At 46.0% G+C, this 18,770-nt stretch overlaps 1 protein-coding gene across 1 annotated transcript in view; it reads right to left on the bottom strand.

The window, feature by feature from the left end:
• PHF12 (PHD finger protein 12) overlaps nt 1-18,770 on the bottom strand; it is a 38,304-nt gene that overhangs the window by 1,300 nt on the left and 18,234 nt on the right. The window contains exons 3-14 of the mRNA XM_036889837.2: nt 16,890-16,962; nt 13,931-14,324; nt 12,482-12,602; nt 11,137-11,269; nt 9,121-9,285; nt 6,389-6,547; nt 5,013-5,808; nt 3,671-3,796; nt 2,861-3,004; nt 1,823-1,921; nt 1,037-1,119; nt 319-457 (exon numbers count right to left, since the gene is read on the bottom strand). Of these exons, the coding sequence (XP_036745732.2) occupies nt 319-457; nt 1,037-1,119; nt 1,823-1,921; nt 2,861-3,004; nt 3,671-3,796; nt 5,013-5,808; nt 6,389-6,547; nt 9,121-9,285; nt 11,137-11,269; nt 12,482-12,602; nt 13,931-14,324; nt 16,890-16,962 (2,432 nt within the window). The remainder of the gene's footprint in view (nt 1-318; nt 458-1,036; nt 1,120-1,822; nt 1,922-2,860; nt 3,005-3,670; nt 3,797-5,012; nt 5,809-6,388; nt 6,548-9,120; nt 9,286-11,136; nt 11,270-12,481; nt 12,603-13,930; nt 14,325-16,889; nt 16,963-18,770) is intronic.

Here is an 18,770-nt window from a genome sequence, read left to right as displayed (position 1 = left end):
GCAGCCAGCGTATTTGGGCTACTGACCAGAGCCTGGCCCCTGCACCTCTCCCATTCTAACTGCTGCATGACTAGGGGTGAGGGACAATCAGAAAGAAGCGGTAGAGTCTGAAATCCCCAGGTAGCTGTGTACATATATGCGGGTGTGCAGTACTTGCTTCTCTGTGGCCTTCCATAGGCCCATGAGCCAGGAGAAGATGGCCAATGGGACTGGGAAGGCAAGAGACAGCAGGTCACTGGCAGCAAGTGAGAGCCACCATGACCGGGGCCTTAGAGAAGGTGTCCAAAAATGTAGCCACAGGCCTCTGCTCCAACTTACTGATGACACTCTGCACTTTGGCAACAATACTGCTTGGGGGGGTTGGCGGGGTCTTCTCGGAGAAGTCACATGAATACAGCACATTGTCCACCGTTGTCCCGTGCTCACTGTAGTTTAACAGCTCATAATGTTTGGTATTCTGAGGAGGAGGAGGGAAGATAAGATGTGTGGTCTGCTGCGTGGGGCCTGGGGCTAGGGGAGAGAGGACATATGGAGAAAACTGTGCTGCTCTACCTGGGGAGCTCTCTCCTTCCCCGTCATGCCCCTCTGCACCATCCAATTAGATGGGGCCTCAAGACTCACTTCCTCAGGGAAGCCTGCCTTCTTGGCATCCACACCCTCTGCTCTCCCACTGCCCCTCTACTCTGCCTCCTAAGCACTGGCTCCTGTTGAAATGATGTTCACTGGTACATGACAAGGGACACACCCAGAGGACTTGGCTTCCTTCTACGTTGGCTCCCTCCCCTGCTTTAGGGAGGTGGGCTCCCCTGCTGATCCTGGGACCAACTACAGGAGAAATGGCAGCCCTGCTCCTGGGGAAAGCCTGCGAAGATGCCATTTCACACCAAGACTCTTCTTCTCCAGGAATGACAGGGAGGGAGAAAAGGAGAGGACCACAGCATCTTTCCCCTCACTCCAGGGCACCAAACAAAAACCCAGTGCCTGGGAGAGGCCTCGGTTTGGGAGAGCTCCCTCCCACCTCATCCCCACCTCTCACCTCATCGTAGAATATGCAGGCGTGTTTCCCGGACACATAGTTACAGTGACCATAGTTTGTAAGGCACACGTCCATGTCAGCTCCTACAAGGTGACAAGAGTCAAGGAGAAGGCAGGCAGAGATCAGAGCTAAGGAATATGTGTTGGAGAGGAGGGAAGGGAGGGAGTTGGCTTCTGGGCAGGCACTTGTAGGGCCCTCTGCTTGTATTTTGAACAGAAAATGATGTCTTTCCCAATCCTTAAAAAGAACGGCTGTCCCTGCCAGCTGATCTGCCTTAGAACATGTGGCTGCTGCCCAGAGGGGAATAGTAAGCTACTGAAGTGGACAGACTATTTCCATGAGAGCACAACATGGGCTGCAGGGCTTATAAATACTATCATCTGAAAGAAAAGGAAATTTCTAGGCTAAGGGCTAATCTGTCTGTCCCTCTGTAGGAGAGTTAGGGCTAACTAGTATGTATGAGCCCCATTATTTTTCAAAGACCTCCAGGCACGAAGTATTTACCTTCTCCATGAACACTTCCTGTAGTGCTCAGCATGCCTCACTGACACAGCAGTCAGAGCTGACTTTCATCTCTCCTGATGCCACAGTGGGCCCAAAGCATAAGGCCTGAGCCAGGGGAAAAGAAGCCACTGAGTTTCCTTTTTTAGCCCCTCTTGTATGGGTATCTGGTGGGTTAAACCAGTCAGCCCTGGAGAGGCTTCCCTCACCTCTTTCTAGCCTCTGTGGGCAAGGGTATCAGCCTTTGGGACTGAACAGATGCAGCGCCTCTCCTAGCTGGCTCACCTGTCCCGATGTAGAGGGTTCGATAGCGCATGTTCACAGCTCCTCCCAACCCTAAGAGGGGGTAGAACACAGCTCGGGCCTGTACCTCCTTTCTTTGCACTACAAGACAAACATAGGGATAGGATCATTCAGAAACTCAGAACCTGAGACCCAAAGACAACCCAACAGAACCTGGACCTTTGGCTCACAGCCTGGAGAAGATAATCACACTGGATGAATTGTCTCCCCAAACTCACATCTGACACTAGGCTGCTTCAAGGTGAGGCTCTCTCCCCTAACCCACTGCATTTCCAATACAGGTAAGAGGGACCATCTTTGGACAGGGTCATAGAATTTGAGGTCAATAGTACTTTGAGCTCCTGGGCTGCTGGCTGGTTTATAGGATATACCAGCTGATACTGTAGGGAAGCCACGCAGAAGGCACAGACTGGTGTTTCTCAAGTGTCAGTGTGCACATGAATTGCCTAGGGATCTTGTTAGAACACAGATGCTGATTCTGTAGGTCTGAGGAGAGGCCTGAGCCCTGCATTTCTAACAAGCTCTCAGGTGATGCTGAAGCTGCTGGTAAGACTCTCAATGGCTCATGCTTAAAGGGATATTCTAAGCAGAGTTAAATAACCTCTTGGAAGGAATTTCCAGGAGGCCTACCAACTAGTATTCTGTCTCTCACCTTGAACTTGAAATCTGGGAAACCCTTCTAACTCTCATATTTGAAAACAGCTGAGCAGAATGCACACATGTACCCAAAGGCACCCTACTTTCTGTACCTCAAAGTGGACATGTATGAAAGAAAGTCACAGCAGATTTTCAATTTCCCGAGTCTGATCTGAAAGCTGTGTTTGACATTTTGTTCCTGCTCTCTGAAAAAGGAAATCATGGTGCTTATTAAATAAGCCCATGGTGCTTACTAAGCCCATGAAAGGCACACATGGAGAACTGAAATATTGAAAGCTGAGATTCTCCATCAAGGGAAAATGGCTGTTCACACAGAGGAGACACCTGACAGTATGGTGTGGTGACAGATGTGTGCATACGCACCTTCTGTGTGGTGCCCTCCAGAAGCCAGCGGATGTGTCCCGACACTGCCTGGTGAAGGTTGGACACGGGAGGGGAAAAGCTGATGTATTCTCTGCAAGGCCAGAAACTTGATAAGCTTCTCATCCAGCATATTTATCTCGATTTCTATTAACCAAAGAGAAAGATTAAAAAGCAGCTGAGGAGGAAAATGGAACTTGGAAGTAGGTGAGGGTCATAGAGCAAATAGTTTAGCATTTCTAAAATCCAGCCAAGTGATTTTTCTCAAACAGCATAGGGTACAAAGTGGTACAAGGATCTGGAGCTGGGCATCTCACTAGCCATCTGCAGTGAGAGATGGGCCCCAGCACCGCCTGTGCAGATGCCTCATGCAGCCTGACTTTAGGTAAAGTGGTCCTAGAAAGGTGAAGAAAGAGAAACCACTTGCTTGTCTACAGGGAAGGGCCTCGATGTCTGTCATTTGAGACTCAGATTTTCTAACCAAATTCTGTTCACAGAGATCAAGGTCTACCTGTGTTCTTGATTTTGGAAGCAAAGTTTCTCCTGGTTTTATTCTGCAAGTCCAGGTGACCTGCCTAAAGTGATTTTCTTCTCTTCTCACAGGTTTTACTTGGCTCTGCTCTCCCTTCATCTTGATTATACATATATGCATGTGCACAAAGTAGGGGTAGGAGAAGGGCTTTCTTTTCTAGCCCCCTCCCCAGCCCTCTGAAATCAGGCATCCTTTCTGTTCCTTTTTGAAATGAGCTGAATGCTGTGTTGGGACAGCACCTTCACAGCAGCTGGTGGTAGAGCAGCAGCTCGCTCACTCACCTCCATTGACATCCATAAATGCTCGAAGTGAGTTGGTGAGGTCCACCATGGCAGTAGAGTTGGCTGGGAAAGAGGGTACGGTTAAAGCGCTTCCTATGGATAACGTGCCGGGGCTGACCTTGCCATCTGGGGACGGAGCAGGAAGACTGTTACTTACGTCGCCTGAGGGAAACCCACCGGTCCAATCCCCCACTGCTGAGACAGGCCTGGATTTCGGACCCAAGGTGATGTTCCCTTCTTGATTCTCACCCCATAGGCTCTGGAACTCCTAGAGCTAAAAACGTGTGGTGAGGAAGGGTAGATTGAACAATGTACCGGAACAATGTAGGAGTCTCCAGAACGCTGAGAACCAGTGAAGTCTACTGGGGAATGTGGTGGGGAGGCTTCATTCTCTGGGCCATGACTAGCCTCCCTGATGCCTCTACTTCTTCATGTAAGTGATAACCTTCCCCTCTAATTCCTACCTACTGAAGTTTGGCTCACGGTGCAAAATCAACACAAGTTGGCACTAAGAGACTGGAAAAGAGACTGAGAGCAGGGGCCATCCTGGGACCAGGGGCCTCAGTGCAGAGAAGTCACAGTCATCTGGTGACCAAGGCTCCCAGCTGACTAGGAAGCCACCTTCAGTTCAGATGGGAGAGACCACAAGGGGTTCAGGAGTTTCTGAAACCTGGTTCAGATGCTGAGGTCAGCAACCTTGAGGTCCTCAGTGCTCACTGGCGACGGCAGGTCTACACTAAACCAAGTATGCATGTAAGGGACTGCCTTTTGCATGTGGCCTGAGGGCAAGCTTTTGGGCCAGATGAACCTGTGTGGGCATCTCACCCTGCAGCTATTCTGAAAGGCAGTGCTGCTTTTCAACCTTGCTTTCCCTGACAGGGAAGTTCCTTCCAATGAGCTGGCGCTCAGGATCTGGATCAGGTGTGGATCGTGAAACACTGGGGCTAACTCCCAGAACCTCAGGCTGACCACAGTGGCTCCAGAGAGCATGCTGCCTCCCTTTAAGGTGATGGAACAAAACAAGCAGAAGACTAGGTAGGCCTGGAAGGTGTGGGAAGGTGGAGTCAGGACCCAAGCTGTAGTTTCAATCCTGCCACTGACTTGGGAGGTCACCTTGAGAAAATTACTTAAGCTTCAGGTCTTAAGCAGTTCCACCTATAAAATGGGGAAGTTAACATGTGCTTTCTCTTCTATCACAGAAATGGGGGGAGGACAAATAATAAAGAGATCAAAGTCCCCTGAAATAGTCTCAGGGATGTAAGCATTTTTTGAAGCTTAAGTCTTATTTCCCAGGAAGAGTGTAAATTACGCTGCTATCACCCCAGAGCTGAGCAGCACTCACCTGATGATGGCGCTGGTGAGCAGAATCGTTGGTTGGTTCCTGTAGCCAAGATACCATCTCCTACTGCTTGTGGGGGAGTGAGCACCCGGGTGGCATTTGGGGGTGAGCCCAGAGGCCTTGAATCTGTCAACGGAGGTCCTAACTGTGATTGGACAGTCTTTCTTTGCAAAGTGCTGGTGTTCTCGATGCTGGCACAAGAGCTGGGAATGGAAGGGGGCAGGCTTGGGACAGGAACCAAACTCCTCTGTGGGCAAGAGCTGGGGCCAGTGGCATTCTCTGTCTTCACAATGATGCCGACGGTGTGGTTCTGAAGCCCTCCAGCGGCTGGTGGCGTGAGGGGCCGGGGCCAGCCTTGCCGGTGTGAGAGGCCTGGTAGGGGAGTGTTGGCGCCTGGAAGCCGCCGGGGATCCGTGGATTCAGTGGGGCTGCTGTAGAGGTGTGGGCCATTGGCTTTCACCTCTGTGCTCACTGGCCCGTTGGCAGTCCCGCAGGGAGCTTTCTTGGATTTTTCCGCACAAGAACTGCAGCTGATGTCCTCAAGGGCTGGGGGCTGGTGGGGTGGAGAGCAGCTCAGGGAGTTCTGGGTGCTAATCCCTGAGGGGCAGGACAAGGGGCAGTGGGAAGGTGTAGGTGCCTTGTCAGCTGTTTGCAGGGAGGTGGTGATTGAGCTGTCAGTCACAATAATAGGCTTAATATCAGCCTTCTCTGTCTGTTCAGAGTCCCAATGCGAAGGCATCTGCTTAGCAGATAAATGTTTCAATATGCTGCACTGGAGCGCAACAACACTACAGAGCCACTGCAACGGAAGGAGAGGAGAGGAAAGGAGGGTGAGAGGCCTGTGAGGCGCTGCTCCTTCCTGCCACAGTGGCCAGGGCTACAGCACAGCTGCACTGCTTCCAAGATCCCATCACAAATGCTCAGAAAGGATGTGCTTCACTCCTGTCAGGATTCCATTTCCATTCCCAAGCAGGACTTGATGGTCACTCAGCAGGCAACACCCTGGGCAGTGGAGCTTGGGGTTCTCATTCTGGCTCTGCCTCTAGGCTCACATGGTGACCAGTGTTCAGCAAGTACCCTAAGCAACTGCTACATGTCCAGCACTAAAACCCAGCCTCTCTATCTGGTCTCTTTCTGTAAGACAGACTTGCCCATCTCCTAACTACCGCACTGGGGGACTGATGGAGAGAAGCAGGCCGGTCGACTCTGTAGTTCTTTTACTTGCCTCAGGATCTCAGCCAGAGGTTCCCTCGAAAACATTCAACTCAGGGGGTGGACGTGGGTGGGGATGGGAATGACACTGAGGCTACTTCCAATAATAAGTTGTGGTGAGGTAGAAGGAAGATTGGATTTGGAATCCCGGCCCTGTCTTCACTCACCTCTTGCTGCTCTGCCTGGGTGGCTAAGTGCTCAGAGTTCAAAAGGTGCATCTGCGATTCCTCAGGGATCCCGTTGCAGATCAGCTCCCCATCCCGAATGGCCGCGGGTGCAAGGAGAGGGGGTGGAAACTGGTACTGAGATTTAATAGCATCAGGAACCTGTTTGGGATAGATAAATGTAGGAAGGACAAGCAGATAGTGCCAGCATGTCTAGTTGATTCTGCCCTGGCCATGCTCTTCTGTCTGTACTGCTGAAGCCAAAGGAACATCATCCCTCTTAGGGCCCACAGAGGATGAGGCAGCTCTTTGACTCTGACACACACACATTAACTCGAAAAGGCACAGACCTGGAGAAAGCAGCATATTTTCCACTTTTCTTCAAGGTCTAAGGTCTGCAGAAGGCAGAACCACTGCATGCTGCCTTCTGCTTTGGCCAAGAAAGTATTAACACTGACTCTGGTGAGGGCTTCAGAATGGTACTCTAGGCTCTTACTGCTCAGTGTCAGGTTTAGGAGGTGAGTGAGCAGTAACTGAGAGACAAAAAGTTAAGTGAGTTCACATTCACAGTGGAAATGCTCAGCATGAGACCTGGCTTGTGACAATCAATGTCAGTTTTCTTCATCCATTCATTCATGACTCATTTATACCTGAAGACACTGTGTTGCACAAAGACAGAAGACATACTCTGAATCATACTACGTAAGAATGAAAGAGCCACACAAGCAGTCATTCATACATTCAACCAACATTTATTCAGCACCTCCTGAGTCTGGGCACTGTGCCAAACTGTCCTAGAGATCCAGAAATGAATAAAACTTAAGACTTGCCCTCAAGGAGCTAATAGTCTAGCAGAGAGATAAACACAGAAATAGTATAATACAATAAAATGGGTCCAGAACAGAGGCATTGTCTAAGGAGCTAGGAAAAACAGAGAGGAGAGCACTTATTTCTGCCAGGGGGATAGAAGCTTGGGATTAGGGAAGATTTTGTAAGAAGGCAGTACTGGAGCTGAGACTTAGAAGTTGAGAAGAAACTTCTAGGCACACAGAGGGGAGGGGAGAGAGATGTGAAAGCACTTGGTGGACTTGGAACACATTTGGAGAACCAACAGATTTGGTGACCAGGTCTTTATGCAAGTAAGGCAAGATGAGCTAAAAATCGTTGCCCAAGGTTTGGCTTGAGGGGCTGGGTGGAGACTGTTGTCATTCACTGAATCAGGAAATACAAGAGGAAGAGCAGATTTGGAGGCAGAAGCCTTTTGGAGTTAGGCAGGTTGAGAATGAGGCATCTGTGGGATGGGCAGGCAGATATGAATCTGGACATGAGAAAGCAAGGAATATGGAACTGAGAGTCATCACCATGGACAGTGGTGGCTGGAGCACACACTTGTCTGAGGTCACCTAGGAATGGAAAATTGGGGATGCAGCGGTAGGCTGGTCTAAGGTTGCCCTATGGAGAAGAGTAAAGGGGGGTAGAAAGAGGGACCTCTAAATAACAAAGATACAAAGTTCCCAGCTGATTTTGCCTGCATACACATCAAAGATAAAGACTAGCGGTCCAGTACAGAGCCAGAGCCATTTTCCTCCATTGTCTTCTGGTGCTATAGTCCTCATTTTGCTCTCAAACTGTGCAAGTGCAAGATGCTTTTCAGGCAAGTGGTGCCCTTGGATTTTCCACAAGAATAGAGAAACATTTTAAAAAGGGGAGAGGGCATCATAAATGACAGGATTTTATCAAGGCCTCCTGGCCTGTTCACTTCAGCAGACAGACCCTCTTCCAAACATGCATGGTAAATCACACAGTCTGGATTCCTCTTAGATCTGTTTAACTAAGATATGAGGAATGGCACCTCTAATATTCCCTGCCCCCAACCAAAAGGACCTTGATTTAATTTTGGAAAACTTAAATCAAGTGGTATTTCCACTGAAGTATAAATATTTACACAGTTAAGAGCCTGTTATACACTTTTCAACAGTTAACATCTTTGCTAGAGCTGACAACCCCCGGGAAGTGATGGGAGTGGTGAGTGATTTTTAAAGTGTGGCTGCCACCAAGCGGCCATGTATGGGAATCGCTGGTTTCCACTGGCACAGTCCTTCGGGGTTATTTCATAAGAGAAAGATCAAGTTTACATATGGGTATGTAGTATTGGAGACCTCTAGGTTAAATGAATGAGGGGGTTGAATAGTTAACTAGATCCAGCCTCAACACCAGCAAGTGCTTTTTTAAATTTAAAGAAATTTTGTTAATCTCTTTGGACACACTTCAGCAATCAATCAATTGTATACAAATTTAGGTATTATTACAGCGATGCCAGTTTGCAGTATTCACGATATATTAACAGCAGCCTGGGGGAAAAAGACAACTCTTCTTTAGACATTTCCCTCTTAAGTTCCTCAGTTGAGACAGCCCCTCACTTTACACAGGTCTTGTCCAATCATCCCCACCTGCACCTTCCCAGACAGCTAGGAACAAGTGGGCAGGTGAGGGGCAATATAGCAGAATTCAGTGGGAGAGGCTAAAAAAGATGCTTATGCTCAGGAGAACCAGAAACATGCAGAATTTGAAGGCTCAAGTATTAGAACACATAGTCACATTCATTACTTGCTGAGACACCACACACAAATCTGAAGGGCTTCAGTCTCCCTGTGTAAAATCAGGACCACAGTCCTCTGCTTATACCATGAAGACAATCAGAGCGCACAATCTGGCTGCACAAGGTTGTGGCTCACCTTCAAGCTTCTTCTTCTGACTGACTGGAGCACGCGGCGGTTAGGAGGGTGCTTCTTGTGGATTCTGTTCAGGAAATCCACTTTGACAACGTGCTGTGAAATGGTGTCCTGGAAACGGTCAAACACCTGGCACCGATTGCTCAGCGTCATATTCTTCTGGTTCAGCTAGGGACAAGCAGACACTCCTGTGGTGGACCTCAAAAAGCATCCCCCTCTCAACTATCCTCTAGGTTTAAAAAAATAGAAGCCCTCAGCTAAACAGTTCTGGGATGTCAACACTCTTGCCAGAGGGCCAGGGAACATGGATAAGCCTTTCTCCCTCAGCCCTGCCTAGTCCAGCAAGAGAAAACTTACGTTCCTACTCCCTAGAGAAGCTTGAGGGGGACAGGGAATTAGCTAAGTAGCCTTCCTAATTCAGCCCGACAGTCTTCTGCTTAGCTCAGAGCGCCCTCTACCAGCATATCTTCACAGAGCACAGGTTTCAGAGGAGATGCAGGCCTTGCCCCTTGAGAGACTCAAGACTCTCTTCCTACCAAGGGACTCTTTCCCACAAGCAGCTTGTGGAAGCCTGGCTGACTGCTGGGATTAGCACTAGAATCCTGTGTGCCTCACCCTATTCCTTCTCCGTGGTGCCAGGGAGCATCAGCAAACCCATCTAGTTATCAATCAATCAGTCTTACAAGTCTTCCAAGGCAGAAAACCTTGGACTGCTCTCAGAGGCCGTAAGGAGGGAAGAAAAGATGTTTATACAGCAGCACACAGAAAACATACAGAAAGTATGCCACTTTTTATCTTCCACATCTGGTTCCCTACACTTTAATTTGAGAGAAGAGATCTGCGTGGCAGTTTCCTAATTAGTAAAGTAAGAAAAACTCCTAAGTGGCTAATAAAAAATTACCCAATTAATTTCTCATCTGTTGGAAAGCTGCTCTTTAACATACATACTTGGGTACACTGCTCATAGTTTTTTTTTCTGGTTCAGCAAGAGGCAAAAAGACACATTAAGTGTTGGAGAAGGAAGCTTCTTCCTACATAAACCTTTCTGAGTGGCACTAGTCCAATGAAGAGAACAAAGTAACTCTTTTCTTCCAAGTGTGCAAGTCTGTAGCTGAGGTTCCCCTCATTGCAGGGTAGGGAGTGCATGCCATGCTTAGGGCCAACAGTCACTCCATGGTTATCACCACCTTTGGTAGACGTCTTACTTTTACATTTGGAAAGGCTGCTGTTATAAGGGAGGTGCTCCTCCTGAAGCCCTTTCCAATTCTACCTGTGAGTGACTGTTCAAAGTGCCTGTAAAGAAATGTCCCAAACCTCTTGCAGAGAGCTAACTAACTACAGTTCTGGTTTAGCAGGTCATATTAGCAGAGATAAGATAACTGCATCCTCACACCATTCATTTGACAGTTTACTTACTAAATATCTATTATATGCTATGACCAAGTGGTTGTAAAGAATTAAGGTAAGGAAAGGGAAAGAGCCTCATTTGGTGCCTAAGACACATTAGGTGTTCAACAAATGGTTGACTGTCTGGAATACTCTTATCCATGTCAATTTTTCTATTCTCTGAAGTTACTGGGCAGTTAACTGCCAGTGCTAATTCTTGGGATAGGAGAATAAACATTTCAGAATTTTCTCACTTTGTTCCCTCTAAAAATAAGATAGGAAAACATGGAGGCAACTACTGTGAAAGCATTTATTTCCATAAGGTTGGATCTAAGGCACTTCCCCTTTAGGGCTGTTAACATCATCTGCTTACTTCAGTGTGGAAGAAATCACTCACAACCAACCAGGCACTAGAGGGTTAAGTCTGCCTATGCAGATAAAACAAGGCATCGTGGGAAAATGCAAAATGTACAGCTGAGGCATGTCAAAATAATCAGAATTGAGTAGATGGTTTGCAGAAACCAGCCTCTGCAGTGAACTTGGGTATAAAGCTGACTTTGCTTTGGTTTCCATGGAACCAGTCTCCGCCCCAGCTGTGCCTGTAGAGGACTGAAGGGATGCTGCTGTTCTTACCACCACATGTTCGATGTGATTTGGACACATCCATCTGCCCAGGGGCATGGCAGTGAGCGGTGGCTCGAGGCAGTCCATGTGGAATAGGAGGGGGCAATAGTCACACTGGATGAGAGGGGCCACGCGGCAACTTCTGCAAAAAAAAAAAGAGAGTAGGCTATTTGTGGCAAGACAGGAGAATTCAAACCAACTGTGCACTATGGAACAGGCTTCCCCCCTTTAATCCTAACATTCTCCCACAGCCTCCTCCCCAGATGATTCAGTTACATTCACAATTAAGATGGATGAAGTTGGGAGCTACCAACAGGCTCTCCATTTTTCTCTTCTAAGAGGAACATGTCTTGTAGGGAAGTGAATGTTTATTTGGAGCATAGTTAACATGGCTGTCAGAGCAGGAATGATCAATGCTCAGGACCCACTAGGGGAAGATAGCCAACTCTGCTCTGATCTTTCTACTCCTTAAAATGAAGCAACTACCTCATTAAAAAAAAAAAAAAAAATCAGTAGCAACCTTTATAGGGTCTTATAAGTACAGAGAGAAAAACTTCTCTTCTACATGAAATACTCAGCAAAACTGACAACGAGTTGCCTTGGGAAATGATTTTGTGATATGCTCATGTAAGCTTAAGCAAAGGGAGGGGGCTTAAGCAAACAACAATTACAATTTGTGACCACAATACCTGGGTTCTCAAGCTGCAAGAAAGCCACAGTTTGGACCTGGCTCAGAGTTCTTCTTGCTGTACTGTCTAGTTCCTTACAGCTTTTGCTGTGAAACACTTCTTTTTGATAACTATTTCCTCCTGCTCTCCTGCTCTTTTAACATATCCAAGCCAAGAAGTTCAAGTCCAGTAACTAAAGCAGCTGGTTCCTGTCACTGAGGAGATACCATTTGAAGGAAAGCAGTGTCCCAGGGAGGCCACAGCTGGGGTAGCCTAGAGGTTTTGGAAGTCATCCAGTCTGATGCATCCTAGCTTGCATGGATACTTATACTACTTTTTAATTGATCTTTAGTGATTTAAGAATTATTTGCCTTTTCCAGGAACTTTGTGTCTCTAATGGCCAGAGTTCTTCCTGCTAGTTAAACATCTCATGCTTCAGTCAAGTCCAACTCCTCTTGTTCTCGCCTCTATAAACACTTATTACAGTACTTCTGTACAATGATGCCTCAGGAAAGTTGTTAGGCATTCAAGGCTCTGGTCATTTAGTACTCAGTCTCTCTGTGCTCATACCATCAGAATATGGATTATTCACTTTTAACTACATGGTTTAGAAGAAATGACGGAAACGTGAAAAAACATAATTTGCTGAATATGAGGTAGAGCCCCTTGGTATGGAATAAAAATACCTGTTACACGTAAAGCAGACTTTGACTGGTAAGGGAACGAGACCATTGTGATCTAACTCATGCTGCGCCTTCTTTACATTTTTCCCTGTGGTTTCCTCCTTTCTTCTTCTCTTGCTAGAACCTAGAAGAGAAATTGGTGATGCTAAACTTTCCCTGGATGCAAAGTTCTTGGCCTGGGATATGGAAACAATAGTAAGTGAAAGGAACAGATCTTAGTAAAAGCATTTGCCATGGCCTAGACACAGGTCTCTTTCTGAGACCCCCTGGGATGGTTTCAAGTAAAAAAAAAGAGGGAGAAGGGACGAAAAGGGAGACTGACACCAAGCACTGCCCTCTGCTGGACAATAATTCTCTGGGAAATCAGAACTACTTGTTCCGTGGCAGAAACACATCTAAATGTTTTGCAAATATGAAGCGGTCAGAAGCCTAGGTTAGATACTGGCAACCTAAGAGATATAAATGCCCAAGTCAAAGGGTCAACAAAGACTATACTGTGGGAGTGGCTGAGGAAAAAACTAAAATTTCACTACATTCTAAACAGAATTCAGAAAAGCTTTGATTCCATATATATCCTACTGAAATAAACATCCTAGGTTTCTTCAGCCTCATCACTTTCTCTGGGAAGAAAATAAGATCTAGAAGCTTTGTTGATATCAAGTAGAAGCCACGACTTGATTTAAAAAAGGAAAGGAAAAGAATGGAGGACAATTTGGTAATCTCTATCAAAACCATAAATGTATAGTTTTGGACCAGCAATTCTAATATTAGGAATTTATCCTACTGATACACTCACATGTACACAGTGACTTATTTATAAATGGTAACAAAAGATGGGGAAAAACTTTAATGTTCATTAATAGAAAATTAGTTAAATAATCTATATAATGGGCTATAAATACACATAAAAATATTATCTATATAGGGGACTTATTATGCAACCATTAAAAAAACTGAGGAATGTCTTTTAATATGGAAAGCTCTCTACAGCATATTGTGTGAAGTGGTGAAAAAAGCAAGGTGTGGAATAGTTTATCAAATATGCTACTTAAGGGGAAAACAATGAGCATCTATCTGTATTTGCTTATATACACATGAAGAAATTCCAGAAGGAGATACATAAGAACCAAACGGTTATTTGTGAGGGGTGTGAAGGTGGAAACTAGGAAAATGGCAGACAGGGTGGGAGGGAAAGTTTTCACTGTAAGCCTTTTCATATTTTTTGATTTTTGAACCATGTGAACATAACTACCTATTTTTTTAAAAAGTGATACTGGGAAGGGCTAACTGAATAAGCACTGCTCAAAGCTAAAACCTTCAAAGTCTCTCCAGGAAGAACCTGAGACACTGGCTACTTGGGCAGCGACCGCAGAGGCAGCAGCACTGCCCTCTGCTGGACAATAATTCTCTGGGGAAGCTGGGGCCAGGGAGTGGGTATGTCGGTTTGGCTACCTGGTAGTGCAGTGGTACAAGTCAGTTCATTGGGCAACTGAAATTGAGTGGGGTTCCGCTCCATGGCGGCAGCAATCAACAGCTCAAAGGGTCGCCTTAGCTGGGGCTGCACATAGTCTGGCTCTGCTGCCATTGGCTCCTCGTCCACATCAATGATGTCCTCATCGACGTCGTTTTGCTCAGAGGTGGGGGTCTCTGTGCTGGCGTTGGATGTGGGTGTGCCAGGCCGGCTGGCTCTCCTCTCCAGGATCCGGGCATGGGCAATGGCCTTGAGTTCGGTTTTGCTAGTGGATCTGTCCAACAAGTCAGAGTCACTGCTGGGGGATGTAGTCCGTTTGCCAGATTTATCCACCAGTCCATTGACATGACCCAGTTCCTTTTTCTGCTCTCGTTTCTGTGCAAATGAACAGGTGGGCCCATCACATAAAGTACCAGAAAATCGAGATAAATGCTATGGAGTTCTACGAGACCATTAAAATTCAGAAAGTCTCTAACATACCACAGACTCATCCACCTGAGGACTTGGAGCAGTGGTCTGTTAAAATTGATAGAACTACAGCTGAACTAAACTACAGGTAGCAAAAGTTGCAGCAGGATTCACCAGAAAGCATGTGGAGTTGGAAACAATTCTATAAATCACACATCACTTACTCTAAGTCATCCTATGATACAGTATCTCTATAGAAAGTACAGGGGTAAAGGGCTATAAAGTTAATAGTGAGAATAAGGTTAGCAGAGACTGAAAAGAGTGAGGATAACACTGAGAATCAATGAGATCACCACAGTTTGCCTTGGGAGTATCCTGACCTTCTGAATTTTAAGAACTTTGCTCAAAATAAAGTTGGAACAGCAAAGGTAAAAGGTAAACAACAGGCAGAGTTCCCTGTCCAGGGAGGTTGGGGGCCAGCTAGGAAGGCAGTAACTGTACTGTAAGGTGGAAGGGTGGTGTGATGAGAGTGGCCACCCAGCAATCGCGGTGTCTAAGAATAGCTTTCAGTGTTTCAAGTTTAACTCGAACTCTGAATGCGACACTTCCTTAAATAGGAAGATGGGGAAATAGAAGAACACTAAGTGTATACAGTAGGACTGGATGATTGATAATACATTTTCCTCCAGGACTCCAAATACAGTGGTCAAATGAAGAGTTTAATGCTGGTCTCCAATTAGGAGGCCTGGGGTCTTTGTTCCAGTTTTGCCACTGATTACCTAAGACATTGGATGGTTCAGGCTAGTGCACAGGAATTCTCTCTCTAAAGTGAGACTGTTAAAATCTTTCGTCTCTTCCTCTCAGTTATAGTGGAGATAAAGAGAGGGTCACATATATGAAAGGGTAGATTTTGAATTAGGGGAAGATTCAGTCTCCACTAGGACTAGGACCTGAACACTAGAGGTTGATGAGGCCTACAGAATGTATATTTCAATCCACTTCAGTGTGTTGACTACAGGAGGCCAAAGCCAGGTAGAAGTTAGTGGTGGCAGAAAGACATTTGGCACTGTAGGTAAAGAGGTCCATCTGAGAGCAGGTCAGAATGGCATTTTAGGAAAAGCACAGTATGTTAGAAAAAGCCACAGTCTAATCCTCAGCAAGTAGTTCTGCTTCAAGAAAACTGATGAAGAAGTAGCAGAGCTTGGAACTGAGAAAATTTGGTTCACATATTGGCTCTGTCAATTCTTTTGAGTCCTTGGGAAAGTTATTCTACATTTGTGAGCCTGTTTCTTCCTTTCTAAAACGAAAATACTACCACCAGCACCTATAGCTGGCTATATGGATTAAATGAGGCAACATAGGTAAAATACCTGGCATGTGATGGGCACTAAAACATTAGTTCCTCTTCTCTACCCTTTTTCCTGGCTTCACTTCTCCCTCAGGTGTTCCCAACCCTTTCACATCCAGCTTCTTGTAGTAGTTAAGTCTCTGAAAAGCCTCTTGGCTGGCAGTTCTCTAATTAGCCCTGCTTTAATCTAACTAGGGATGCACGGGAAGAGATCTGGAGGACAGCCTAGTTTGTGGACTCTAGGAGAGATCCAACTATGGCTATGGTTAGGTGGCTGGTTGGCCTTGGATTGCTTTTTAATAGGAACCCTTGTGCACACATTGAAAATGTCTGCCTAACTGTTTACCTTCTTAAAGGCTGAAAACTGTTACACACATAAACCACAATCTCTGAATCATCTCATCCTGTTTCTGCAACCATAGAAGTCATCATGCACTGTGACATCATGTTTAGAGGCCAGCAAAACAGAGGTGATGTCACAAGAAAGGAAGAGTTGCTTGCTGTACAATTAGTGTGGCGGAAGAGCAGGGGGTGGTTTACAATTCACAAATTCTAATCCAAAGCCTATCATTTGAGGATTGGGTCTCATAATCTGGGTGGAAACATACCTACTTCCTTTCTTGATAAGGGAGAATTTAGCTTTTGCATGCCACTGAAGTTCTCAAAATAGAAAACAATGTTCTCAAAGTCAGTACACTGAATTATCAAAACTGAGGGATGGGGTGCTGAAGAGATTAGGCAACCTGGGGTACAAATGGGTTCTCTCCCTCCCATACACTCGGCCAAGTCTCTGGATGCCAGTGACTTAGGTGCTTTGGGGTGAGGGGAATCCTTCTTCCATTAAGCTGGAGAAGCAGACTTCCTTTTCTTCAGCCACTTTCAACTACAAGCATGGTCTATATCCAGGAGGTCTACAAGGAGATCAGACTACTCCTGTCAATAGTAAATGAACATGGCTCAGGAAATTAACACACCTCTTCTGCCCATTTCAGCAGCCCATGTTTGGACTTTTGGCCCTACTGGATTCCAAACAGTCACCATGGGGAGAGTGAGGGTGATTCCAGGGCTGGAAGAGACAAGCAGAAGGGACGAAAATGCCTTCAGGGCAGGCTGTCTTAGCTCTAGAATATCAGTGCTCTAGATCTGGCATTCTGAGCAAAGCCTTCAGAAAGAAGCATTATTACCTTTCGGCGAACAGTGCACCGGTGACACATCCACTCCCCAGGAGGCAACATCTCTTCACTCAGTGGAGGGTTACTGTGGGGAAAAGACAAGGACAAGACTAAGTAACTAACTCTTTGATGCAGCAGGTAAAGCCTAGCTAGGTCTGGCACAAAGCTGCACATCCCTCAACTCCTATTTTGGCCAGTCCTACAACACTGCTAGGGTTCTTTCAGCCTTTAAAATGCTTATGTGGCATCATTTACAATAACCTAAGGAGTAAACATCCCTTCCTACATCTCAGAAAAAGAAGCCAAATCCAGAGCTATTAACACTAACTAGTCTGGAGCCCTGAGAGTCATTCCCAAACTGCACCATACTAATAAAATCACTGACAGGTCCTCCAAACTTTTTCCGAAAAAGGTCTGTTAGTGTAAGCCTAAGCTATTCAAAGCCCTCTGTAACATGGTCCCTTACCATCTTCCCAGGCCCCTTTCAGTACCCTTCCTCTTAGTCATATTGAAGACTTGCTATTTCTTCTTTAGAACATTCTTCCCCTAGAAAGCTATGCCTGTTAAAACACTATTCATCCTGTAAAGCCTGCCTCAATCAGACTATGGCAGATTAAAGATGACTGCAAATTTGTTGCTATTCCTTCTACCAGAGGCAGGCCATTTCCTTCCTCTTGATTTAGGCTTGTCTTGACTCCTTTTGACCAAGAATACAGAAAAGGTAACAATTATAACTTCCAACACTGGAAGGACTGCAGATTCCATTTTTACCTGCTTGGACTGTTCCTTCTCAGAGCTCTGCTGTCATGCTGTGAGAGGCCACATGGAGGACGCTTAAGGCACTCCAATTAACAGCTTCCGCTGAGCTCCAAGCCAATAGCCAGCACCAACTGCTGCTATGTGACTGAGACATCTTGGACCACGCCACCTCAGCCGAGCTCAGTCTTGGATTCCAAATAAACTGCAGTCCCAGACAATAATATGTTGAACAGAAAAACCACCCAGCTGAGCCTAGTCAACCTGCAGACTTGTGAGAGAAAATAACCAGCATCTGTTTTAAGTCACTGGGGTAGTTACACAGCAATAGGTAACTGAGTACAGCTCCTCCATGCACTCTTCCTGGGTTAGACAGACATCCTACATCCTGGACCTCCAGCTGCATGGCTTAGGTCTCTTTTGGCACTTCTCAGGCTTTCCCTTGTGGTATAGTGATCCTATTTTATTAAAGGGACCAAGACAGGAACTGGCTCCCTTCCTTCTGCATATCTTTATAATGTAGAAGTTGTGCACACAGTAGTCTTTCAGTAATATCAATACTGAATCAAAATTAGAACTGTGTAGGGCTGGCTTTTACTGATCCTCCAGATCACTGATTTCCATTCCGGTCATATCAAGAGCCATATGAAACTTTATTCAATCTTTGGTAGGGTCACATTTATAAATGTCTTTGCAGCTGTGGTTCTCGAAGTGTGCTCCCCAAACCAGTAGCATCAACCTCATCTGGGAACTTATCAGAAATGCAAATTCTGAAACCTCACTCCAGGCCTACTGAATCAGAACTTCTGGACATAGAGGTCAGAATTTGTGTTTTAACAAGCTCTCTCAGTGATTCTGTTCAACACTATAGCTTGAAAACCACTGCAGAATAAGCCTACATTTATGCTTAAGAAATTTCTACATTTGGTTCCTGGGGGTCACTTACTTGGAATGACAAGGAGGAAATTTTTCTTCAAAGAATATGAGAAATACTAAAAAAAATAATTTGAGGGTTGAATATATAAGACTCTCCTTTAAGTCCCAGGCCTTAACACTATGTTGCTTTACTGTTTCTATCTAAAATAGCACTTGGCTTAGCAAATTTTCCTAAACTTCCTTGCTTTGCAATGCTTCCCT

This window comes from Manis pentadactyla, chromosome 4 (assembly GCF_030020395.1).
Source record: "Manis pentadactyla isolate mManPen7 chromosome 4, mManPen7.hap1, whole genome shotgun sequence".
NCBI lineage: Eukaryota > Metazoa > Chordata > Mammalia > Pholidota > Manidae > Manis > Manis pentadactyla.
The sequence above is the reverse complement of the archived record's forward strand: the minus strand, read 5'-3'. Positions and strand labels throughout refer to the sequence as shown.